The 27,715-nt window shown below is 42.5% G+C and overlaps 1 protein-coding gene and 1 long non-coding RNA gene across 6 annotated transcripts in view; one reads left to right on the top strand and one right to left on the bottom strand.

Annotated features, from left to right (window-relative positions):
• The window catches only part of Ca-alpha1D (Ca[2+]-channel protein alpha[[1]] subunit D), a 71,496-nt gene extending 54,480 nt beyond the window's left edge, over positions 1–17,016 (bottom strand). The window contains exons 1-3 of the mRNA XM_086972857.1: positions 16,930–17,016; positions 5,462–5,801; positions 4,882–5,187 (exon numbers count right to left, since the gene is read on the bottom strand). Of these exons, the coding sequence (XP_086828983.1) occupies positions 4,882–5,187; positions 5,462–5,590 (435 nt within the window). The 5' untranslated portion in view covers positions 5,591–5,801; positions 16,930–17,016. The remainder of the gene's footprint in view (positions 1–4,881; positions 5,188–5,461; positions 5,802–16,929) is intronic.
• Positions 947–26,296, top strand: LOC147752012 (uncharacterized). 5 transcript variants are annotated; one of them, XR_015315264.1, is made up of 6 exons: positions 1,394–1,641; positions 6,882–7,101; positions 16,579–16,640; positions 16,939–17,113; positions 20,338–20,830; positions 25,253–26,296. It is a non-coding gene; the product is annotated as an uncharacterized LOC147752012 (long non-coding RNA). The 5 variants fall into 5 exon arrangements; XR_015315266.1 differs by lacking the exons at positions 1,394–1,641; positions 16,579–16,640 and adding an exon at positions 947–1,356; XR_015315265.1 differs by lacking the exon at positions 16,579–16,640 and having other exon boundaries at positions 1,383–1,452.
• Positions 26,297–27,715: the final 1,419 nt, after the last annotated feature.

Below are 27,715 nucleotides of genomic sequence, written 5' to 3'. Positions count from 1 at the left end.
TGTTTACTTAGTTTTAATGGAGGGATGCAAAGATACACCGACGGAATTACGGCGTTAGCAGAAAAACGTCACAAGGTCGATCAAAATTTCATACACCCACTTTAATAATATTATTTAAAAATATTAATCAAATCATTGTTTCAATTAAGACAGTAAATACCTCGTCGAGAACCCAATACATATGTATATATATATTTCTTCTGGTTCTTGGAGTCTGGTCTTGAAAGAGCGAGACCCCCATACAAAGAACAAGTGGTGTTATTGACGCTAGGCGTGCGCATATATAACATTCAACAAAAAATGCCCCAGCGACAGCCTTCAACTTGGTCCTTACGCATCTATATTTGGATTATGTAAATGTCATATAACGCCAACTTTTAATTCTGTTCAATGTGGTGTTCGGCGCAATGAACAAGTTTTTTTCAATGCTACGACTGTAATAGTTATGGTTCAACTGGCACTTTTATGCTCTACGTTGTTTTTAAGTAGTCTACTGACGACTGTTAACATTAAGTTGTACATAACATCCACATAATGGTAATGCGGGCATTGTTCTTACTGAGTTTAGACTCAGTTAATGTCCTTCACTCCCAGCTCTTCGAAACTTGGGTCACCTACTTGCTGGGTGCAGCTTTTTGCGTAGGAATAGCATAATATAGCAACAGCTAGCACAGATTCAATGGGTAGACTGGCCGGTGTGCATAGTCTAAATGGGCTGTTTTGTCTTCCCACCAGCTAGCGTGCACACACTTGTAGTGGAGAGACGTATAGCGATGCCGTACCGTTCTCGTCTGCTAATACAGGTAGCTGCATGGACAGAAAACGAAATCGGTACTTTCCGACTTGACGCCGGCCGGCGCGACTGAAGCCAGCTAAATACAGACTGTTCAGCCATGTTGAATGGTGATGTTCCACTGTTAACAGGAATAACTCCTGTTCGGCCCCGTAGGATGTGCATGGCAGCACGCAGTAAAATCCTCAACCCCGCTTGGATTTACATCGGCTTTTATAGGCTTGGCAACGTCCCTGTACACCCGCCATAGAAGCCCCCGGAACCAACGGTGATGTCAAGAATGCTGACGGAATAGAAAAGCATAACAGACCGTGCTGCTTTCGCTGCTACCAGCATCCTTGCAGGACGGTGTTGTTTGAAAACGTACACAGCCAAAATGTGTGATCCCTCGCACATAATCACCTAAAAAGTTCTCTTACGTCTAGCTTAATCTCAACTATGATTGTTTCACTTCAACACAGGAAATACTTTATTGACCCTCGGGGACTGAACGGACAAGGCGAGCGAACATGACGTGCCTTTGCATGCGTTGCGTCCAGCGTCCACTATAAACGTGCAATACGGTATGGATAACATGATCATCGCAATTCTTTTTGCATTCATCTAATATCCTTTGAAGAGAAGGGATCCCGCCGCTGATTAATTTCAACTAAATGGAGGTAGTTGAATAAGCAAATAAGAATAAAATTGAGATGTGTCTTGTGGGTATTCGTGTTAGTAGAAGACGAAGGGACTTTTTTTGATGTTGTTGGTACCGCTTCAACAAAGCCACTCGTCGTAAAAAAACTGTTTAGTCTGTGCTAGCAGTTGCATTTGTGGCGGTGGATGCTGGTTGTGATTATGCACAGGTAATCTGTTTACTTACTAAACTTAGGGACACGTAAGGTGGCATTCGTAAACGAACTTTTTTTTTTATGATGGACGTCAGTTGTAGAGCAGCGGCAATACCGAATACCTAACTCGCAACGGAATAGGTGACAGCCTTTGCCAATGTTCGACGACATAGGACTGCGAACATATATTTAGTAGGTGGCGTATTTGGTTCAAAATCTGAGAGACGATTTGATTCGCAGAATGAAATTCCGCAAAGAACCCCTTTGTGCATTATCCACTGCATTGGTGGTTTGCTATAAAAATTTGCCGTTTCCCTTAGGACACAAAATAGAATATCGACAGTGATGAAATTTTCACATTCGTTGTGTAATAGAGAGGACCCGTGATAGATCAATAACAAGATACGATACCTATTTTATATACCGGGCATAAACGCAACGCTTGTGCCGCAGGCCAGCTGCCCTCTGATGTGCTGACGTGTAACGCAGGAACCGGACATAAGCCTCTAAGCTTTTATGAAGATGACAGTTACCAAGGGTCAGCCCCGAATGACTTCATTGGTAGGTCACTTTTCGTGGGGCTCTGTGGAGATTCTGGGCCAGAGCAGGCAGAAAAAAGGCACAGGCTGAGCTAGACAATAATTTGCTTGAAGGCAAACGGGCACCGTCAGGTGCTAGCTTGTGTTCAATGGCCGACATGGCGGTCCGACAAGAACATGTTGGTCGGTTTAATTAACTGCTAGAAAAAACAAAAGATTGTTACGAAAAGATGAGTATAAGCTGTGCGACTAGCGGGGACAGGAAGGAACCGGGTCTCGCACACGAACGGACAGTCGGACGAGGGTCGTTGATAAAATAGTGTTGACCGACAGGATGGTAGCGACATGGGCATGATAAAGACTTCACCTAATTGAACAGATTGTCTTCTGTCCAATCGTTACCGCTTGTCTGACCCTTACTGAGCTGAGCTGTCTGCGAAAGCTGCCCGCAGCTGAACACGCGGATACAACATGGAAAGAGCAGATATGCAACGCAGGAACACAGAGAACGGACCGACAACGGGAGAGACACAGATCATAGCAGACAAAAAGGCCTCGTTGCTGCAGCAGCATAAATAATCAACGAATTAAGAAAAACGACACTCAGAAAGAAAGAGAGAGATGAAATGACGCGAAAGACGGCATGGAAGGGGTAGTGCGAGACAACAGAGATGAAAGCAATAGAGAAAGAAGGATCCGGGAGAGAAGAAATGCAATACAGAAGAAAATGACAGGAAAAGCAAAAACTAAGTAGTGGTTGATAGAAACGAAAACAGATAGACGAGAGAGAAAGATAAAGGCAAAAACAACAATGTGAAAAAATGACAGAAAAAAAATAAGGAAGACAAGGGGGAATAGAGAAAGATAGGGAAGGGGAATAGAAAGGCAGATAGAGAGAGGGAGGAGATAGTTGACGAGAAAACATGTGCGCGAAAAGTAGAAGGCGGACAAAAGAGACGGAGCGTTCGGGGGGTACAGCACAAAAAAAGAGGGGACAACAGGCAAACAGGGCAAAGAACGGTCCAAAAAGCGGCGGCGATCCAGGAACAGGTCTGCCGCGGATGGCCTGTCAAGTCTGATCACGATAGACGCTCCAGCGCTCGCTTAGCCCCTTGAGTCCGCTCGTTCAGTACGATAAGTCATGAAAAGTTTTTCAGCCAACCGTTGGCCGATCCCTAGCCAGCACAGCGTGCGAATTATTTCCGACTTCACTGGATCGCATCTTTTTCTTGCCCTTTGCTTAGCGTCATTCGATTCCTGACCCTTCAACTTGTCACCCGCAGCCCCTGCATGCTAAGATTTTGATAGCGAAACGAGAGGTGTCAAGGGCAACCGTTGCGAGCTATCACATAAGCAGCATCCTTCGCTGGTACCGGCTTCAACGGCAAGCCGCAGGGTTATACACGAGTAGCCGATTGTAGTATGTCTTTGCCTCGAAAGAGTGACAGCAGCAGACGAAACTTGCAATAGCAGTCAACCACGCGTGACTTGCACAAAAGAAAACTAGAAACACTCAGGAAGAGAGAAGGAGAAAAGGAGGATACGATTACGATGAGTCCTTTGCTGACAATAACGCACGTAAAAACAGATTCACAATAGAGATGAAGCCTGCTGGCAGTAGTGGTACATTCATTACAACAGATCCATCTACGAGGGCAGGCACTTTTTTGAAAGAGAAGTGGCAGATGTGGGCCAAGGCCACAGTGCAGAGCCGAGACTGACCAGCGAGGTCAGAAGCGGCAATGGTTCAAAGTGGCTAATAACGATAAGATACTCTGCTCCGCCCGATATCCTCGGGTTTCGTGCTCTTTCGCTTATTTGTTCGCTCGGTAGAGACTATCGAGTGAGTCCCCTATGAAGTTGTGGTAGGAGTTACGATCCTAATACCAGCGGCTGTAGTACAAGCGGCATTCGAAGTACTGGTGGGAAAGGGATGAAGTTAACGAGGAAGACAGCAATAAGGCTCTGGTGAAGGCCAATCGTCAGCCTTCATAAGCCAAACTTAAGATCCTAAGGCAGGTATCGCTTCATCCACAGACAGCGAGCGGAGCATAACGTAGCAGAGCGACTGTGGTAAAAGCAGCAGAAAGAAAATCAGAAAAACATGGCTGTATATCTCATTTGATCTTGCTGCAACCAACAGGACGGACCTTCTCTAGAGTTTTTTCCACTCTGTCGGAGGCTTCGTCAATGACCCTAACAGCCCCGATTAACACCACGTCGCCCGAGGCCGTTGATTACTTGCTTGGGTGACTGCCTCATGGCCAGTCGGTTCATTAGAAAACAACTGATCATGAGACCACTGGGCTCAAATGGAGTAACTACTGTAAAAACCTAGACTACATAGTCAATTAAAAATTGACAGCTATCGTGGCGTACTGACTGGCCGTTCGGGACGGAGTGGATCAGCGGCTTGATGACAGGAATATCTAACGCGGGTGTAACGGAAAAATTGAAATACACGGCCGAAACGCATAAATGAGATTTACTACATCTCTCATCAATATCGCCATCGCGGTTAACCCTACAGATTAAATAGACTTCGTCCAAATTAAACTGTGTGAACATATAGATATGCCAACATGCGCTAATTATACATGCAAGAAAACTCGCAGAGCTGTCCGTCACTGGATTTATTACGCTACAGACCAGCATGTCTGCCTGTAGCAATATAGGCCTATAAAGTATAACAGTTTCTATTCCTATTTAAACTTACCAAAGTGGAGTTGGTTTGATTCGAATCTCCGTTCGGATGCGGCGTATAAACTGCTAGCGCGACGCAATTTGCGAAAATCGTAAACAAAATTAGAAATTCAAATGGTTTCCACTCAACGATAGAAATGCACAACTTTCGTAAGGGGTTCTTGAGCGTGAGGCAAAAAAGAGCTCGCTGCGGTCGTTCCACGACCTTGGGTCCCTTTCGAACAGGTCGACGTCGTTCCTGCTGAGCCGGTGCGGCCAGGGCAGATCCCGGGGCACCGCCTGGTCCCGGAATTGCCGCTGCCCCGGACACCGTTGACATCTGCAATGATAACGACAAAAATAAATTCGAGATCAAAATCGAGCATTTAAGAACAAAGTAAAGTGATTTCAGAAGCCGTCTATTTAGCCGGCTGTTATGAATCGTTAAAGAGTATTTCTGTCGTGGAACAAAGGCTACCCATCATACTCTGGCCCTGCTTTCTCATATGATAGTGTTTTATACAAGCTGTCATGACAAGTGTATATATCACGTAATTTCCAACAGATTTATTCCTCATTCTGTGTATTTTCGAGATGCAATTGAATGTCATTACCTGCGTGAGCAATGGCTGCTGTTGCATCTGAACATTTGGGGGCGCCAGTTGATGGGAATGTGGGGGCGCGACCGAGGGATCGGCGGCGCTGGTAGCGCCCTCGTGGGCGTTCGACGGCCGGTGACTCATAGCCAATCCGTGGAGGGTGCGATGCCAGTTGAGGGACAGCGGCTTGTGCGCGAGCGGATGGGATGCTGGGGTATGCTCGCCGCTTGAAACTGCCTCCGAACTCCGGCTGGCCGCAAGAGAGGCGTGAGGGATTGATCGGGCGCTCCCGGACGGAGGCCCCGGTCCGCCGCTGGGAACCCGGCTCGGTGGGAGCAAGTTGAGCCCGCCGGTGCTGTAAAAAGAGGAACACCAACTTGAGTTAATTACATGATGAAGACACCTTGTGACGGGTTGAACTTATAGATCTGTTTTCAGATGTAATGTTTCTTCTTCTTTTCTCTAAAAGTGATTCTAGTTATGTAGCTGAAACAAAAGAACAATATACGATTATTGATGTTATTTCTAAGTATCTTACCAGAGATATTACCTCAGTTTTGCTAAACGCAACCGGCACACACCTTTCAAGCTTTTTTTTTTTTTTCACAAAGGACACTATGCAGGTCAAGGTTTCCGAAACCTACTACAGGCCCAGGTGCTAAAATGAAAATAATGTAATGGAACTTCTATGGTTAGGACGGTTGCTTGAAATGACTCAACCCGCAAATTTCCCTATTCTCAAAAGAGTAAAATAGTAAACGAAAAAAAACGAGCCTTGAAAAAACCTGCCTTAGAAAGTACTGCACATACTTTCGGCCGACCTAAAATGTCATGTACCATTCGTAAATCTCGAGCTTTCAGTGCTTTCTATAGCGAGATGATGTAAGGACAGTCCACCGATCGGCCTAATAACTAAAAATTAGTTTAGTCATCTAGCTCGTTGAGTGGATAGTTTTGTACACACAGCTCTTTCTCGTCGTAAGAAGACGTCCTGTTGTCTGAAAGTCTGATCCACCCAGTTAATTACTAAATACATAAGTGATATGTGTATAGTGGTGTCTTTGAGCCGACCTTCCTGGCTGGAAATGTTTCATACGCGTAAGTTATTGCTTTCATTTGACGATCAGTCGAATATTTTTTTCTAATAGTTATTATTTTTTTTTGTTATTTACAATATCATACTCTATTTTTCAATAAACTTGAATGATGCCCGATTTGAATGATTTTTTGGATAATTCGTTCCGCAATCTTTAAAAAATTTAGAAAAGTTAATAGTGGAAAGTTGTCCATTCTTTCGAGGCCTGCAAAGTAATAGGCCTACATTTGACAGAGAAATAATGAGTATTAAATTTTCGAAGGAATGTAATTTTTCAGAATTTTGCCATTGAAGGCTAAAAAACGCAGTTTTTGTGAATGTGATTCAATGCTTTTGCAGAGAGAGAAAGGAGCTTGAAGATTAGGCTTATTGCAACTAAAAAACGAGAGGTCCATGAACGTTAAAAGGATGCTTCAACGAGAAACGCATAGAATTTCCGTGTGGTAAACAGGGTCACATCAACCCAATGGCGGATCCACCACTGATCTAGAACTCGGATTAGTTAAGCTCTTAACGATAACTGGTGTCCTGGCCGAGCCCAGAGCATAACTTCATGCAGGTAATTAAACATCTTTGACTCTATAGTAAACCTTTTAAAATGAAGGTCGAGCTCAATATTAATTGCTTAAAGCAACAAAATAGGTGCAGTATGATAATAGGTTACAATGAAAAAAAGCAGGATAATTAAAAGAGAAGAAGTAAAGAGGTAACTGGACCTAGGCGATTAATATGTATGTACATACAACCTAACCAGTTATTAAAGCACGGTAATAGGATAGATTCATCGTAACCAAGTTGCTGCACGATTAGATGGTACATTGGATAGTAGATGTTGCTGGAATACAAATACCACAATAAGCTGATTAAATAATTACAAGACAACAATCGGACTGTTGAAATATTTGAATGAAGAGCAAAGCAAAAATGGGATCCTGTTATTGTTCGCGACTTTTTACTATCTCTCCACTAAATTGTCTGCCATCTCGCAAGTGTCGTCTCAAAAAAGTTTTTCAACCACGTTTTGGTATCTTGATTCATGGCAAAGTTAAGGCCAAACGTGATTGCCCGGTAGACGGATTACGGGTAAGACGTAAAAATTAATCGATGAAAACCCAGAGAGTAATGGAGGGTGACAAAAACTTTTTTTGAAGCTGAGGCAAACGGCTTTGACGATGTATGGCGTTACGATGCTAAAAGGCAAGATGACCTAACTTCGTTTGTCGTGTCTGTTCTTTTGAGTGACTCGACTGACTTACTGCTCGATGCAGCTAAGGCAGGTAAACGTGCTGATTAACTGTCTAACCCATAAGAAGCAATTCCCATGACACGTAAAACATAACCTGCTTTGGATGACGATCTGGTTTTGACTATTACTCTTTTCTCTGACGCATCTCTGACAGATATTGATGAACATGTCTTATGTTTAAAACATTAACTATCCAACGTAAAGACACCTTTGTTTTGGATCACCGGCGACAATTATGTACAATGATCCGTCATTGTGGTAGTCACATGACGCCCGATATTAGATGAGGTAGTGCGGTGCGGCATTAAGCCCTAATTCCTTATAGACTTCAAAGAATCTATAAGGTTTTCAAATTCCGAGTTTCTATGTAAACTATAGGGACTAGAGGTGTTAACAAGCGAAAGTGGCTGCAACTCATCTTTCCAGCCGATTCCCTTGCAATGTTGTCTGTAGGTTGCCTTCTTTCAAAAGTGCCTTTAAATGGTCGCCATTAAACCCAGACGATCCACTACAGTAAAAAACATCCCGGATATAACTTTCAAGGTTCACCGGCTATTCTTGAAGAGTCTTTTTAGCGATAGCATCGTTATCGTATAGAAGACAAGTGTCCCAGGCAGTTGCGGTAGCGGCTTGGCGTAGACGAAATGTGTCAAAATGGCTGACACATCCATATTTGAGGATTTTTTTTAAGATGCAACCGCATTCGCAACATCGTACTGTTACGAGACGCTGACAGAATAGCAAGCGTTTTCGAATGATACATCAGAGGTAAACAACAAGTCAGGGAATGTTTTTTTTTTTTTATTTACAAAAAAAAAAGGCGCCGGAACGTTCTGATCAACCTCATAATACTCCCTGTACAGATGACGCAGAAAGTTTGTAACAGTTAGTGGTCCTACGGGGGCCTAAGCGAGATCAACTGTCCAGAAGCACCCCGTTTGTCGTAATTGAATCTTTCGTGGAAGAAGTCATAGAGAGCTTCGTGCGCGGAATGCTTATCTCAAATATGCTCTTCGCTCACGAAGATCTTTCGGCATAGACAACGAGCCAACACCCGACTGATCTGATAATAGTTCAAGTAGAATTATATCTTTCAAAATGAGTTTACTCTATACTACCGTTAGAGGTATAATAAATGAGGAGAGTCTACCGTGTTGAAAGGTAAATTTCGCGTTTGATCAGAGTACCTGCGTGTTTTTATACTATACGTAATCGATATTATGGAAGTTAAGCTGCTATCGAACCAATTTCTGACGATCGACGTGGGTCGAATTGTCATGGATGAAGAAAGCGGGGCTCAGTACGACGATTAGGAGAGTACATTATTAGATAGTCTCGGTTCCCAACCCATCCAGAACAAACATGTCCGACAAAAGTATCAAGAACAACGAACGGATCAATTGTCATCTTTTGAACGTCCGAATCAAGATGTTTTTGAACGATTTGTTTTCTTTTGCCTCAACAACGGCAAAGATTAGTACCCGCTGTGGAAGACCACTGGCTGGAATGGAATTAAGTTGCATGCAATTTATTTAACTACGAAAAAGTATGAACAGCTTTCTGCGGTATTGACAGTGTCGTAGATTCCTTGTGTTTCCAAATGAGGTTGTTTTTTTATGTTCCTACAACAAAAGTATAAAAATAATTAGTCTTTGCTCAGCCTTCGTGCAGATTTCATCTATGAAAATCCGCATGTCGGTTCGATGGGCGATATAGTCCGCCTTTAGGTCAACCTTCATCGTTTTGTGCGAATCGGCGCGGATTAGCCCAGGGCATATGTATAGCCTCATTGCTGACGTTCCACAAGTGCTATCTTAAAAAAAAAAAAGCAGCGACGGATTATAAACGTTTTTTTCGCGCAGTATGTACCCAAATCTATCATCACGCTCTGACTATCGGCACAGTGATGTGGAAGAGCGTGTCGTAATGGAGGGTGAAATGAACAATTTGAAAAAACAGAAAAATAGTAAAACGAAATCTTACTATAGTTGCATTGTAACTTTGCAGTGTTCGGGCGTATCGTCTCGCAGTCAGGATTTTACTACTGTATATGCAGTCGTACTTCACTGCACGCAAGACGATTCATTCACACATCGAATAACTACGCACAATGTATGTGTTTTTTCAGAGCGAAACTTGTTAAGTAACTTTCGTGGAGATCTCCTAAGCTTCACTGTGCGATTTATATCAATTTTCGTATGAAAACAAGCGGATCTGTCTCTGTACAAAATTTTTGCATCGTTTGATATACAAAGGTTATTTTCGCTAGCGGAAGAAGATGTGTATTTTGCAAGCGAATCCGTCCATTTCTACAACTAAGAAAGCAATTACTGTTGCTTAGAAGAACGCCATAGGGTCCTGACATATTCTAAGCCTGGGGAGCCGGTAGCGAGTTCAAGTTATTGACCCGCCACTCATTCGTTTACTTAGCATCCATTTTGTCGCCAGTAAACCACGAACCCCTTGCCGGGCCACGCGGTGCCGTTGGCAGATTGATCCAGTCGTTGCATCTAAATAAACCGAAATATTATTCATGACCCAGTGGCTTTATGAACATATTGGCGGTTTGCACCCAAATCCCGCGCGATATCACCTGTCCCTCTGCTGGCTTTAACGTATCGTGCCGTCGATACGTTGATCGCAGAAGTCGGATGTTCTAGAGGTGAAAGAAGTTCAGGGCTGTACATTTTTCGTGCACTAGCTCAGAGTACAGTGGGCGTTACAAGTCATTCAACGGGTTATGCCGACTCTGTGCTACGGGTTGCGGGTTCCGTACGATCCGACGATGACGATCAGAAGAAGTCCAATCCCAACATTGCACTTTGTTCTATCGATCGATTTGTCTTTGTTTCCTGCCACGATGAGATCAGCACAAACGGTTGCATTAGCAGTTTAAGTGAAATTAGAAAAATAGAGATTTTTTTGAAAAAAATCATTAATATTCTTTGTTGACGAAGAGCGGTAAGCATCGTATAGTCGATTTCGTAAGTTACGTCTAATAGAGAGCTAACGATAAATCGCCATTGCATTTCGGGTTTCGATTAGTTACCCATAGAGAGTACATTATTTCTGTATATCTACTGTTGTCGTGAATGAAGTGGACTTGTTGTTTATGATAATAACAGCAATGTCGTCCAGCTCTCAACAACCGCACCTATTCAATTAACTAGCACGTACTAAGTGGAGAGAACCCGTAAGCTAAATGTTTTTTGTGTTCGAAGAAGAGTTTTACAGTTTGCAGGACACTGCCAAGCCGACAAATGTAAGTTTTCGATTACGGTCATGCTAATTCTCGCCCGAGTCCCCTCTATCCGCGATCGTGGCAATTGCTCGTACGATACAGCAGTATAATAGGACGGAAAGAACAAGAAAGTAATGTAACAGAAAGGGAAACAAACAATTCATCCGTTCCAGCTTTGTCTCAGCTCAATAGCAGAAATATCATTTAGACACTTAGAAAAGTAAATACAGATGTAACAATATCAATAATAGTTGGATATCATTCCAGTTTGTTGCTGGGCTCTCTCGTTGCGTGCAGCTGTACGTAGGTAATCCCAGTGGGCATGCGGAAAGGTATTTCATAGGAATTGGCGTTCTATATAAGCAGCTAAAGTCCACACAGCTAAAAAGAGCCTAATAGAGGTCGTATTCACCCATCCTGCCTGCCTGCCTAGCTGTATGTCTGTGCATGTGGACAGTATGTGCTAAACCCGCCCAAATACATCTAAGGCTGATTAAATATCAAACGAATCTTTCGTGACTACTGCTCATGATTCTCTATCTTAAACGACACTCTCGAGAGAGCACTTTTTCTAAAAGGCATCATCTGAGCTTCAATCCTCTCAGCCCCTTTTACTCTCGCCACCTACCTCCATTGCATATTCGTCGTTGCCCTCATTCCACCCCAACGCCTGAAAATTAAGACGCTCTCCATCCTTATCAAAAAAAAAGAACGCTCTAATACCACATATATTGGTTTGGCGGAGACGGCTAACGATTACGATACATGGAGCAGCGCAAAGAACAACCTGCTAAAATTACAAATGTACAGACAAACATTGTTCTAACCAGAAACAACAGCATTTCTTAGCTCGTATGTGCCATGCACTTATCGCTGGCCATTCAATGCCCTCAAAGTGTGAAGAGCGCTCACTGACCTTGCGATAATAGGACACTATACGCACTGTGATAACAGGTATGATCAATACAAATTGCACGTAGTATCACCTCGGCGTCCGCTACCGCGTTCACCGTTTTCCTGACCCGCCGATGGACACAACCCGCCGCCATCACCAAAAAATCCATACAGAATGTGCCTGTTCTGCCTGGATATGAAGCATACCGACTGCTGTCTTTCCCTCTACTTTCACTATGTCCTAATGCTGCTAGAAGTACAGCCTCAGGAGTGCACTGCTAGCTAATGCAAAAACGCTAGTGTCAGTGAGCTCCACCCTCAAAGTTAGGATATTTTCAGCGATCTTTTCCTCTTCGTTTCTTTCGTACTGCTTCTCGTTTCGTCGGCAAATTCGTTACTGCTCGACTCTAACCGGCTGCCGCCGCCACTGCGTAACCCCCAGCGCAAGCTTATTGCAAACGCACGCCACTACGCGTCATAGATGATGACGATATAGACTGCATAACATGCCAGCACCAATATATGACAGGTGCTAACCGCCATGTATATATATATATATATGCAAAATCACTGCTGCTGCTGTTGCCACCGGTTCCGATAGGCTGGTTCTCTCCCGTGTCTTGTTCAGGCCACGAGCGAAACGTGTATGCAAAAACTGGCGGGCTGATGAACAAACGGACAGCCCGATCGGACACGATGATAGTGATGAGCATTCCGGGGCAACAGTTCCTGAGCGAACGGTGGTGGAGGAGGGTGGGGGTAAACGATTGAGCATATCGGATGTCCACGATAAGAAATGCAAGCGACTGCATGAGAATGGGACCTAGAAGCGGGCTAGACCATGACCTGAGCTTCAGATGGGGTGAGGTACCGGCTATAAGCTAAATGTTTGCCTACGTATGCACAACATCCAAGAGGGACCATTAATTTAAAACGAGAGAAGCCGAGAAAGAAAATCCAAGTGTGCTGGGGAAGAGAGGCCTTTCCAGCTATCATAAGATCAGACACCATTCCACGGATTCGACAGGGAATGCAGCGCCTAGGAGAGCGGCGCCCTGTTGATACAACGAGGACTCGGAACAACATTAACTCTAGACGCTTTTGCTATAGCCTGATGAAGGATATTACTATCCGTCATCACCGAAACAAGCGGTCGCAGCAGCTTGACTAGCAAGCGGGCCTACTGTGGCATAAGTGCGTGGTCATATAACTAACCTATGCAGTGTGCATATAAGTGCATATAAAAGTACAAGCGGACCTATCAAGTATATATAGATATGTTGTGGAAAGTGTCTATAGATTATTCGTTCTTGACGGTCATCTTTCGGGCCGTGTCGATCGAGCTAGAGTAATCGGCGATAACGGAAAACAAAAAAAAAAGTTTGTATTGTCGTTGTTTTGTCGCTTCTTACGACCGCATATACGCAGATTTATCGTCGCTATTTCCATAATGTGTTGTTATCATCCGCTATAATGTTGCTATCACATTCGAGTATGTATATAAAATTTCGCGGCAGGAAGAGATTGCCGGAAAGAGATGTGGCGACTGTATATATTACGAAGGTACATTTTGGACCCCTTCGACTGTGGCCATAGCCGTACGATATTGAAAAGTTTACTCTTCAACGGGTTGCCCCTTTGTTGTTCGATATCACTGGCGATATTCCGTCTTGCACTTACTCTATTTCTAGCATAATTTAATCTCGGCATTGATTTTTATCGTTATCTTCAACGACGAGATCAGCAACTCACGGCGTACGAAAAAGGAGCTGTAAGACGTGATATATGATACAGCGATAAACGCTTATGGGGAGATAGAAATATTTAAAATTCGCGCGCTTTTGAACACTAGTACAGTTCCCAGTTCGAAGTTAGGTAATGGTACTGGTGGGCGTATGTATAATAGAATAGTGCTATGGCTGCGAAAGTTCTACTGAATAGAACAGTAAGTCCATTGCATTGTCCATGCAAAGACAAAATTGTTGAACAATCAAAATACAGTTCCTTAGCCAAGTGAAGTTGACGTTACTTATGTAGTTACCTAAATATGATTCCATTACACACAAATAATTCATTCTGGAGTCACCTATTGGCTTAACCCACAGTTCGCATTGAAAACATCTAACCTCTATTAAATGTTCCTCAAACTTGATTTCCGCTCGAAGGCCAGTAGAAATTTCCATTCTTTATTTTCATCACTTGGGCATGTCAGATAAAATAAATGTTTTGAGTTGCTGCGTGCAGTTCTTCTGTAGGGAAATTTCAGTTGGGACGGGAGCAAAAAAGAAGATGTGTTTACGCCAGCTTTCGGATCTAGATCGCCTCACGTGCTCTCAAGTTAACCAGCACGTTATCACTGCGCCATCACACGGCCACGTATCGAACTGACCGGTATCTGCTCGTTTTCTTGCAATGGTGCGGCGGTGATATGTTCGCCTACGAATCCAAAATGATTAAACGTTGAAATCGGGGAGCAGATATACCTTGATTTCCTAGGAAAGATTCGAATAGCAAGAAAAAAGCGATAAATAGAGCCATAATATCTTTTCCCACTTGATACCTCTAGATTACTTGTATTTAATTTCCTATCCTGACAGATAAGCAGTGCTATTATGTTATAAAACAGGGATATTATGGCAGCACAGCTGGGACTCAGCTGGGGAAAAATCTTAGACTCAGACGGGCGCCCATTTTTCAGAAAGGCTAGTGTGCAGGTTTTAAGCCCTGCCTTTAAAGCTAGCTTAACTCTTCCCGATCCTCAGTTGTGCCTTCATTAAATTCAACAACCTCTTGGATTGCTTTAACGACTGTTAGAAAAGATTTTTAGGTTTAAATTGCATTGTCTGCTAAAACTGTAGTGGGTACGGAGGGTGAATTATAAAGTTCAGCAGATAACCTTGACGGTTGTGATACTCCATGCCAAAAAATAATCTATTAGGAATATTTCTAGAACTGTACAAGGCGCAATACAGGGGTAGTAACATGTAATGCAACAATAATTAAATAAACCCGTGTATATTTCGCTTCGTGTGCATAAGTTTATTGAGTCTTCCATTTGTTCCAAGTAAGTATTCTATTTGTTTGTGTCCGATAATCGACTTTCAACATTGACTTCAGCGCCTAGCGTTATGATACGGTATAGGAAAGGATGAAGACCTAAGATGAGGAATAAATCGACATTCGTACTCACAATACATATTAAGGTTCTTTTTTCATGGTACTGCCCAGTAAGAAGACAGTGAATGCTATCAGATATTTAGAGTTCCTAAAAAGTCTCACGGGCCTATGGCGCGCCCCTAGACAAAACACAGTACCGTTACTCAATGAGAACGCAAGATCTCATTGCCACGCTGCAATAACGTTTAAAATAGAGGGAAACAGATTTGACTGATCACTTCAGCTCGCATACTCTTCAGATTTTAATTTGAATGCTTTCGGTTGTACCTGTGCATTAAAAAAATGATTCTACCGTTAATTTCCTCGAACAAGCCATTGGCAACGAAACGCAAACTGCAAATATAAAACTACTGAGAACCCCCTCAAAATGAGACGAAAACCTGGGTCCCAGTATTCCGAATCATCAACGTTACCGCCTGCTCCGTGTGCTGGACCGTATATAGTAGGGGCCCCCGTACACAAACTACGTGTGGATAAGCGCAATATCCCGTTCATTGTATAAAAATCTCGGTCATGATAGGCCTAGAAACCCCCTGGCCTTCTTTCTTGAAACAGATAGCATGCTTTTATCAATCACTTAGTATGTCAATAATATTGCCCACGTTTCGCACATGATTAATTTAATAGAGTGCTGAACTACCTCAACAAATTTCTGTTACGACCCATAGTGAAATTTCATTTGGGCGAGGTTATGGGTTTTGCGGTAGTTGTCATTACCAGCAAATATTGTCACTAAACGAAACCGAAATCTATGTTCCATAGACGATTAGGATCAGAATCAATTTAGGGGCTCCAGTTAAAAAAAAGTGCGTTTTGTCGATTCAGCCGTTTTTGCGCCCCATTGGCCACATGATGATCAACTGGACGAGTCTACAGCCTGTGGTCCTGAGGCTTTTCGCCTTACGCGAAATGGACAGTCGGTCCCTGTTCGAGCGTCAGTTGAGCGGCCACCGCTGATTAAGCTCCCAGCACTCACCTCACTGCCTTCTCATGAGTATTTGTAGTCAGTTAGAGTGGGCTTTCGTCCCCTGCAGATTCAGATAGCCTCAAACTGGCTTCTTTCTAGCAATTGTGTTCATCTCTGCCTAAAGTCCACTGCATCAGATGTGCGCGGCATAGGTTATTACTCGTTAACTGCTGATTATGAGTGCAGTATCAGTGAGATATAAGCATGCGACATACAAAAAGGACCTGTTTTGCTAAAACCAGTATTGTGCATATGCTTTATGACATACATTGTTACATTTAAAATGCGCCACAGTATGTATCTTGTAAGTACTTGGAATGGTTTTTCGTTCTAAAACTGTATCATAAATAAACGGAAGCCAGCTTTGAAATATTCACGGATTTTCTTCAGCGAAGTACAAACTCAGTTAGACTATCATGATACTAAATTAAGCTAGGATACCATCATACTAAATAAAATTTGATTATGGACTCTTTCTGGACGTGTCAAACCAGTACCCTCTGTCTTTCAGGTGTTTTTCGAAAATCTAGAGCAATACTTAGAATTGGTCTAAGAAGAGACGCAATTTAACCGGTTCGTAGCTAATAAATAAGCCTGGTACCAAGCATTGCTTGGGCTTTCCATTTCGTCATGATAGCAGCGATCGATAAACTTACACAAGATAATATAGCTTGATACAAATTCATTTATGCAGGGTGAAAGAAATCTTTCGATAGTTTGAGTGTTTTCATATTATATTTGTCTAAATAGCAAAAGCATAAGACGCAAAGAAAAAAAATTATATAGGTGTCAGGAGACCTACTCTGTATAAAATAATCTGTTACTCTATAATATTTCTTTCATTTCTAATCCGTTTGCTTACCTGGCGTAGGTGTGTGGCGAGCTGGCACGATGGTGTCCTTGACGAAGAGCGTGTCGAGGTGAAAGTAACGTGTGGTCTTCCGGATGACTAGAGGAATCACCCAACTGGGCCTTTTTCTGCGCTGAGAGTCTTCCTGTATGACTCCTCTTCGGGGTCGTGCCAGAGACGGTGGATAATGTCGAGGGTGAGCTACGCTGGTTATAGTCTTTGTCACCTGTGATTGCGGCTTTTTTGTTGAAGCGGTGTTGCTGAACTCGAGATGGCGATGGAGAGGGGTTTGGCCCCGGACTCGGGCTACTGGGACTTGGGCTTTTACTGGTTTGACTGCTGCTGCTGTAGGCGGAGCACTCAAATTCGAAATTCTCCTGCGTTGAATGGTAGAGCAACGGCGTGGACGCAGAGTGGCGCAGGGAGAGGTGTTTTTGCTGGAGGCAAACACCCAGCTGAGAGGAATCGACGGTGCCCCTGGCGGCGTCCGCTCCGAGGGTTGAGCTAGCAACTGTCGTAGAAATGGCCGTTGATAACGATGATGTCGTATACTGCTGTTGCTGCTGCGTAACAGACGACGACGTCGCTTGTTGCTGTTGGCGTTGTAATCCTGTTGTACTTGTTGTTGTTGGAGGGCAGGGCAGTTGGAGGACGACAGCGCTGCTAACTGTTGGTGATCCCGCACCACCGCCTCCGACGAATTGCTTCTGCTGTTGCCGTTGTACGACAGCTGGTGCGCCACTCGCTTCGCCAGTAGCAGACGCTTCACCAGCAACGTTCGAGCTGGTGCCCTGCTCCGGACCGGGCACACCACCTGGGGCTGTAGTTGGACTTCTTCCAGCAGCAGCTGCAGCAGCTGCAGCAGGCTGTTCTCGGATTCTCGGATACTCGGGAGGACTCGGCTGGTGTATGCTCCTGAGCCCGGCGGTGGCCGCCCTTGCGGGCTCCGGGTCCGCCTCCGACGAAGTCTCCTCTTCCTCCGGTGGTGGTACGACAATTCTTGCTCCGGTCCACTCATTTTCTCCTGGGAAGCAACAGTGCAACACGAAACATTGGTACGGTAAGAAAGGCTACATTGAAGGGTTTAACGGGTGATCATTTGCATACGTATAGTAGGAAAAGTATTTGTTTCTAAGTCACTCGCTAAGTGGCTATACCAATGCGAAAAGTTACCCATAACTAGGCTTATAGTAGAACAACAAAATGATTTTTCAGTAGTCATCTATTAGCCAACATCTCGGTTATTACTAGTCGTCCTGAACCGTTATACGGACGATATTTGGGTAGATCGGAAATACGACGAAATACTTGTATCAGATGTTCGTTATTATCTCGTTGTTTCCCTTCATTCTTTTCATACGCATCTAGTTTCTCCAATCATTTTGCTTTGGCTTAATAACGCTCTCAGTACATGTATGGCACGAGAACAGACATGTATTTGAGTGGCGGACATATAAGATATTCACAAAGCATCGCGCACAATTGGCAATCTGTATACGATCTCTGTTATTTTCTAAATGGCATGAAAGAGATTTGATTACGGCGAGGCATCGTCTTCCGCTGGTCCTCACTAGATATGTCAGCAGCCGCAGGTCTCGTTGGCCGCAGACACACACGCCTCACGCATGGAACCCTCTATATGGTTCTAAATCCAGATTAATGAGTGATTAAGGCAAACGGCTCTGTGAACGATATAAGCAACGATAACAGGGCACAAACAGGTTTGCGACATGAAACGGCTAGTCAGTCAGCGATTATTGCTAACGTTGTTGCTATAGTTCTAGCGACAAATAGCAACCTCAGTGGAACCCTATCTACCCATTGTAGCTTGCCGCTTTCCAAGAGTGTCGACCCGCTACTAGAGGCGTCACACGTTTCGAAACCTTTTAGTTAACAAGCCACTAGCACGTAGCGACTAAGAGGTCAGATAGGGGCATTGCATTGATACTCAAGTAACAGACCGGATCATTCGTGGGCAGGTAAAAAGGGCGGCTGATGTTGCCCCGCAGCTCAAGTGTGTTCTACCGCCCAGACCGGGGTAGTCGACTTGTCCCGTATTCGCATCATCTCCCGGCGATGTTGTCGCTCTCCTACGGCTTTTGTTACTGCCGCTGTGATTCCGGTTGATGTGTAATTAAAGCTTAGGCAATGCGGATGCGCTGTCATCAACAGCTCTCTACTTCCGTCCGATCCCCTTCGTTTTTTGGCTGGGAGCTAATACGTAAATCCCGTTTACTGTCAGGGGGCCTTCCTTCTAACAGTCTATAAACAAAGCAATGTGGGGATTCACTCAACTTTTTCTAACTGAAATATCAGGTAAATACATGTCTTCTTCTGATTATGGATCGGTAGTTGATTAAATGCTGCTTTGACTTCTTCTTACTGGTAGCTCAATGTATTTTGCATAGAGAGTAACGAAAGACGATACCCAACTACCGCCTCAGAAACTAGTGGCAATTGAAGATACATCAATTCCTCTAATCTACATCTATATGCCGTTGACCGATCTCCACGAAAACCACCAGCGACCAAATAAATTTTAATACATCAGTTTGGTGAAAACAGCTACACGAGGCTATTGCGCCTTGTTACGGTTGCCGTATTCACCATTATTATCGAAGTCGTTCAGATAATAATCACAGGGGATTGAATCGTACCGTGTGCAATAAGTGCCAGCACCTGGATTTTATGTAACTAAGGGGTTAGAAAAGAACTGGGATGGGAGGATGCTACCTACCACTTTTGCTCATCTAATATGTTATAGAGTATAAGTATGTCATTTTGCTTATAACGATTTCTGTGTAGCAGTTTGTGTTGTTGCTTCATATTTACTTTCAGTTAATAAAATTAATTAATTAAGCGAGTTCTAGCAATCCGACAAGAAAGGTTTCCGCGAGGTTCAGGCCACTTGAAGAGCGGTGTATACGGCTTCGCCTAGGATAAATTTTACTTAATTAAAGTCTTCTCGGATTATGAGAAACCGATGTTCTTTATCGAAATCTTCACTCTGCAGCACGTGTGAATATCCGCTTGCTCCTGCAGTACGTTAATCAATCGTGCCAATGCCGTCTTTTGAAGTCATCTCTTTTGAACTAATAGACTGAGCCATTCACGCACCTATAGATAAACATTAGTAACAGAGACATTCGAAATATATGGTGCCTTTATATAAACAATGTGATATATGAAAAGAGAGTTTGTGATCAAATAAATCTTGCTACGATAATCCATAACCATTTGTTCGTTAGCTCAGAGCCTTGAGATTTCTCAAGCTCACCTAGGTCGTCATCATAAAGCAATTAAACGAGAATAGATAAAACACATATTCTTTTCATCAAAGAAATCAGTCCCATAGTACCGTTTACTTCCTTACAATACGATTTCACATACTGATGTATCTCATTTACGTGTGTGTTTCAGAGCGTCACCGGCCTCTGTAAACGGGATGTTGTGCAGGATGTGCAGGAGGAAATGTAAAGGATAGCCGAAATCTATATTTTCTCCTTGAAACGGTGCTTGTATCGTTTGAGCTTTCGGGTTTATGCTCAATTACTTAATATCCAGTGATGAAAAAAAGACAAAAAAAAGATTCGTTGTTAGATTTTATTGAGAATAGTCACCAGGCCCCCAACGACGCGAACGAAAATAACGACTATCGACAACACCGTCCTTACCTTCTATTCGACCACACTTTACTTTGCTTCCCAAAAAAGGGCTGACCCTTTAGCGGAACGAATTACCGCCGCCCAAATGCGAGTCATCGATGAAGATACGCTAGAAACGATAGGAAAAAAATTGTTGGCATATCGACAAAAATGATTTCACCTCTGCTTGGAGCCCCTCGATTCGTCGCAATGAGATTGATGCCTATATGCATTCGATATCAAGGACACGCATACGATTGATTGTACAGGTTAGAAAATTTCTAAGAATTTGGCTAAGTGTGCCAAAGGAAAGGCGATTGAATCCAACTGCATGCCATAGATAGACTAGCTTGAAGAGTTCAGCTGCATTATAAGGCTCAAACCTATAATAGCATAATGTAGGGTCACAATATCGTAAGTCAGTGCTGAGTCAGTGGTTACGTTATGGGTTATAGTTACGTCACGGGCATTCAACCTTCTCGTACAGGCTAAGTAACAATAGAAATTTTAGTTGTACGGCTACACGCACCCGATTGATTGCCTCTGATTAGTAATACAGCCAACTACGTTCTAAAGTTCGCCCATTCGCTTTAACAGCGGAGCTTGTTTTGGGACCTTCGAAGCGATTCTACGGAGAAAGCGTGAAAAAGTTAGCAGATAGACGTTAATGTTTGTTCAATAATGGAAATTAATTTCTAAGGCTGTAGCCCTGTATCCGTGATGATGCAGTGGACTGTACAGTAACATGACCAATCTGTGACAAAGGTCGAGAGCAGGGAAAAATTGTTACTTTTAAAGCGTTGTAAAGTCATTTAGCACGTATTTACATTTTCAGTTGACTAGTATATCGGTTAGATTCTATTAGAGACCTTCGAAAACTGAGACTTCGATTATTAAAAACTGCGGTATTCGTTATTTTGACATGTAGTAGCGGTACTTCTAAATTTTCGGGGTAATTTTAGCAAATCACTCCCGGTCGTCTGTTGAATCAAGCTATAACACCTGCGGTTTTTTTCGCCGATTTTTTAAATGGATCGAGGTAGGCCTACTTTTCAAAAGCATTTTCTCTGTGAAGAAAAGTTGTATATGCCGCTCCACTTCCTGGACATGTTTTTGCTCAAATACTCTAGGGATCACTAAATGTTTTAACGTAATTTATAATTTACCACCAATTTAACTGCGCGATTTGTAAAAGATGATGATCGGTCGAACCAGTCATCTTGTTCAATTGAATAGGCCTTCCTAAGCTGCTCGGCTGGCAGAGATACATATTTTGGATAATTTTGACTGCTTCGAAATATCGTACGGCAGCTCATTGTCATCAGCGGCAATTATAGACGTCGTTGAAGGGGGTCATACGGGTTAACGGGTCCAATCGCTTGCTTTCCGGGGGTTCTGGCTATAAAAAGAAACATGTTTGTAAGTGCATAAATGCTTGGTACCCCTTTTGGTGCCCCTAACCCTTGGATCGAATAGGCTTTTATTTCTAATTTCGACCAGTGGTTAACTAATGTTATAGATAATGTGCTATATGTATATACCCGACAAAGCTATTACGGTAATCATCCACCATATATACCCAACATCTTAAATATGCTACGTAACACATAAGTCAAAGGAAAAATTGATTCATTAGATGATTATAGTCACCATTGTCCTTCAGTTGTGCCTGCAGCAAAGCGCATTCTAATAGGCTCTAATTTAATAACTATGATTCATTACTGTCACAGTTTCGGAAAAAAGTTTCCGCTTTATAAAATTACTAGGTTAATCATTTCCTTAATAAAAAGAAACCGCTTTGCCGCATCGAGCGCATGTTAGAGGGCACTACGAAGGACATTCCTGGGTGTACTTGTAATCAGGCCAAACAATTGTCGATTCAAGAACTGTATATTGATCGCGATATTAAACAGAGAATTGGAAAAATACGGCTAGTAAGGCATTGCCGGCAGAAGAATACGAGTTAGGCCTATTTAAGCTTGAAAAGTGCGCGTTAAGGCCTTCAGAAGGCAAGGCTTTTCTGACCATGTGGCTCGGTCCCGTGTTGTGGTAGTCGTAACGTTTTTGTCTATTGGGTTTAGAGATCTATAAAAATATATAAACTGAAAAACCTTCAGCTTGTGCTAAAAAGGCCATTGCGAGAGAACGTTTCGTGGCAAGTATTGGGCATAAAACTGCAGAATATTTAATCTCACTCACTTAACCTCGAAATAGCAGACTATTTCGTAAAATGTAGACAGCGCCTTACCATTCAAAGCAATAGCTAATCTCTGGAAATGTGACTTCGTTGGAGGAAAGTCTGTCAGATAAGGTTTTTTTAGTAACGGATTCGGATCGGTGTAAGTACGTCTGGGGAGCAGCCAAGAAGTTTCTGTGTTCTAACGTTGCCCGTAGCTGTCAGAGACCGGCTAAAGGTGCCTGCCAGGTTTCGTAACGACCAGGAGCACCTGACTGCTCATTTAAAACTTCTTGCATTAAAGCTCCATCTTAGACATGTTTCTGTATACGTGAAGAGTACCTTTTTTTTTTTTAAATGGCATTGCTAAAGCATCATTAGTTACGAGATTAGGTCTATATTTCGTGATTTTTTTATTACTTAAATTGTGTGTGTTTGTAGTGTAGATCTATATTGGTGCGATTCAGGATTTACGTACATCGAAATCAGCAATATACTTGCTGATGATTCTAGTTCGAGAACAGTGGCATAATAGTATCTTTACGTTTACATATATATATCGAAATTACGGGCAATATCGTATTTACCTTCTGTGTTTTTCTGCCTATTTTTCTCAGGCCATGTCTACCTCTGTATCAATTAAGGACGGCTTAATTTTGTTGCCTTTGCCCCTTCTCTCGAATGAAGCGTGTGTCTCCTTTAAGCTCATGCGAACAATTTTCCACTACATTCAGTCAACTCATTGCGTAAAACTCGTTGAAGCTAGCATTATTCAACAAGGCCTATCGTGAATGAGCATAATGACTTGAAATAATACAAATTAACATATGACTTCGCATTTACTTCATTTTCAATAAATTGTGATTGATTGTACCAGCTTGTAGCAGAATGACCGATTTCGCTTACATGGAAGGTGTGACTATTTTTTTGTCATGAGTAATTTTACCTCTTTTTAATTATTATGCCCTGTACCCAAATACTTTATCTGTCGATTATCTTTATGTTGCCCTCTCACGCGGTTGCGGCTGACCACAGGCTTGCTAAGTGTTTCTTTCAGCCTTGTCCCAGTTCTGCACACTATTCAATACATGCAGTTTGCAAATGGATTTGCGTACATTGCGGAATAAGTAGCCGTGAATATGGACCTTTAAGTCGTGTTATTTAGTCTGTGTAGCTGCTTTATATCGTGTGGAAATCTTACTTTTTTTTTTTTTTATTGATTTCTTATCGATCTTCTCTGTTCTGAAGGCAGAACATTCGTTCGAACTGTATAAGATTCACCTTTGTATGATTCGACCACACTTTTAATCCTCAGAGAGAACATAGGCGGTTGTTAGTTATTCTAGCAATATAACCCATGATGCACACATGCTTATACCAGCAACCGCAGAAGTTACGATTTTAAAATGTCTAGCTAGGGGCTAGGCTACATTGTCCTGCAAATATGTCCTATGCCACGGGCGTCCGGGCCTCCACTTAAATGAAAACCGAGTTACGCCACAAGTCGTTATAATTACATATTGTAGTAAAACGGGGCAATTAATTTGAGTCTTCGCCTCCTCCTATTATTCCTTGCAATTATCCTTTTCGTCACTTCTCCCGAGAACTTCATCACAACCGGAACTCTAGGAGAGTTCCGGTTGTGATGACGTTCTGATCATCTGATATCCTGCTGATACAGTTTGACAGCACATACGTTCTTTATGAACATTTTTGTCCAACATTCCCTATGCCCATTACGTTCCAACCCACTTGATGCTTTTGCTATGTGTACTAAAAAGGATAAAAATACCAAACGAAAGTATAGAAAACAATTGAATCTCAAAATAGGAATGAAAAAGGTGGAACTTCTACAGCTAATAAAAAATCAGTGCAAACTCTTTTTTTTTTGTAGATCCTTCATGCTTTTTTATGCGTAGCCCGATGTTCCTTCGACTACTTGATACCTCTACACTTGTTTTCTCTACGGGGTTTTCCTTCAAGGAGGCTAAAAGGTCTTCGCAAAGAAAAACGAAGCATTTGGCAAGACGTTCGATAATTGTTGGCGAGTTATAGATAATCGCCACTGGTTTATTTTAATTGTAGGGATCTGCATCTAGTCGTCTACCAGACGTCGTTGAAAATATGCAGCCTTTGCCTTCAATTTATGTTTATAGAGACATAAATATTCTAATTATGTTAAATGGAAAATATATACTAATAAGTAGCATTTTAAACAAGTGTTGCATTTGTAAAAGGAATAACTAAATATTTTGTTTTTCATTGGCAGAGTGGAGGTTTTCACTAGATAGGTTACCTAAATATTTAAATGCGTTATTTCCTTGTCCGATTATATATTCTTCAAGTTTTTGACAGCTAGAAAAATTGATCAACTTGGAACCTCTTAACGCATCTACTTATGCCCGTAGCTGGTGACATCTTCTGGTATAATAGTGCCTCCGGTGACCTGCATTACTAGAGAGATTCATCGGGTCACTCGTCATTGATAAAGAGCTGCATTTTCATTTATTTTCAGGTTCACTTAGCAGTAATTGTCTTTGGGCTAGCCGTATAAGCCCCCCTGAGGCAAGGCGTAAACCGACACCAGAATTAGAAAGGCAGGGAGCTTTTCTATTAAAGTTCTTTTCTATAACTAATTTAAGCAGAATATCGGCTAAACACGTCACGGAAAGGTATGCTCCTGTAAAGTGTGGTCATACTTACCAACATCAGAGCGTAACCCACTCTGGGTACAGCGCAAGGAATTCGAGGACCTCGCCTTATGCACATAGAACGAAGTAAAACATAAGAAACGATTGATTTGGGAGGCGATTTGTTTTCCAGTTCGTGGCGCCTTCAATTCAAAATATTGAAGTGTAAATAAAATAAGCCCAAAGTGGATATAGTAGTCTAAGATGAGTTGATTAGAAAATGCGTTCATAATTTTCATATACCAGCTAAATGAACATAATGAATACGGGAGATTAAGTGTAGAATAATGCCAAAACGTATTCAAATATTAATTTTTAAAACATATTAAAGTATTTTATTAGCAGATTACCCAAGAGGATATTCTCAGCACCACGTAGGCTTACGTCGATGGATAGAAGATCTTGAAGACCTTCGACGAGCCTTCAAGAGTTGTCTTCTAAAAATTAGTATCGTTTTCGGCAAGCATTGACACTTTTAGGTGAAGCACCTTCAAATGCTTCCTAAACAATTCCTGAATTGGATAAGAGTGTTTGAAATGCGATGAATGTTTCTGGCACTTGTTTCAGTTCGACCATAAAAAAGTCCGCTCAACATTACATTCCGTTTGCTTTGCCCCGGCTTCTTCAACGATCGTGTCTGACACTTGAAAATGTTCTTACGATTGTTCCACGTTCATGATATGATACGTATCTATGTATCAGCTTGTTGCCGAATGATCGAAGACTGATTTCTTACACAAATGTTAAGCTTTTCCTTTCGAAACTATATGTGTAATGTTTTTGAAATGTTGCGCAAGGGCTGCTGCGGTTTTGGGCTTACTTCAAATAAATACGAGGATATTGAGCGATTGAAGCCAAGTAGAAAGCGATCGAAGCTTGTTTTTCCGTTATTTATACTAATGTTTACCTCATCATCATTCCAACATTATTTATGCTCTTCTTGAGAGACATTATTTTTACATGACACGCATGGCTATGCTCTTTAGTAATAACTCGTAGTCAAATTCAAAGTGCCCGCGTGCAAAGTCATAGGTGTGAATAGATTTTTCTAACTGTTTACTGTTTAATACAAACTGCAAACTGCAAGATACTCGTGTACATAAAAAAAAATACTTCAAACATCATATTTATCCGTCGCAGGTCGAGACAATCCACAGCTACGTACTCATCTATAGTATACCATACATCTAGCTAATTTTATATGTCTTTTTGCTTTGGCCAGATGCGAACATTATTTTTCCCTGTCTACTACTAGGCAGAAAGGAGAGAATTCGGCAATGCTTACTAGACACGTGGCACCCACTTCGTGAGGATGGTTACTAGTTTCATAGGCATTCAAGCTATAGAAAGCATAACAAGCAAGAGGCGGAATTCTGTCGTGGAATTGATTCTGCCGACGGCCATTACCCCTTCCGGTCATTTCTTCCCCATCACCCTGCAGCTCAAACTACTTCTATTTCTACATAGATGACTTAGACCCGGCAATTTCAGTCCAAGCCCCTCTACGTCATCATGCCTGCGCGGTCTAGGTACACTAGTGTCGAAAAGACCACTCTTATTAAAGGGTTACCGCTATCTCGCTATTTCGTCGCACTGATGCTTCTTGCCGCCCTGGTTGCTAGTACTTGTTTTTCTCTATGAAGCAACCTTCTTCCAGCAGCCAGGCACTCATCTTTTGTACTTCTCATGGCCATCTCAGAGAAGGATACGTTAAAACCCTGTTATCATAACCGATCTATCGCTTCGCTTGCTCTCCTACCCTATCCCGAACTTTCGTTCTTCCTCAATAACTTTACGGCTTGATGTGCGGAATTCCCTCTATCTGACCAGTCGAGGGCCATTTCTTGCTGAGTACGTTTGAGATAAATAGCTTCGTGCTCTTTTCCCCATGCAGGAAGCATTGACCAAACGAATATGACTGTTGGCGCCCCTTGTCATCGTTTTAGTTTGTCGCAACCCTCCTTCCAAGGAGCTCTTTGTCCTTTCCTCTTCTCCGTTCGACTGCGCACGCCTCTAACCGTATACACACGTATATATATATGCGTGTACACGTGGATAGCTGGCTTCATAGAAAAACGGTACAGAGTTAGATGTACTACCAGCTAAGCAGACAGACTATATCATACGGGGATTCGGCTTCAAAAAACTTTAAAACGGAAGTCTGAAGAGTATTGCTGTTTTGGCCTCTGCTTCTGCTACTTTTGCTGTTGCTAGGTGTATCGAAATACGATTTGTCAACATGTTTACCTTCACGTTCGAGCAGCAACGCCGCCTACGGCGGTTCTGCC

This window comes from Varroa jacobsoni, unplaced genomic scaffold (assembly GCF_002532875.2).
Source record: "Varroa jacobsoni isolate VJ856 unplaced genomic scaffold, vjacob_1.0 contig00495, whole genome shotgun sequence".
NCBI classification, from domain to species: Eukaryota; Metazoa; Arthropoda; class Arachnida; order Mesostigmata; family Varroidae; genus Varroa; species Varroa jacobsoni.
The sequence above is the reverse complement of the archived record's forward strand: the minus strand, read 5'-3'. Positions and strand labels throughout refer to the sequence as shown.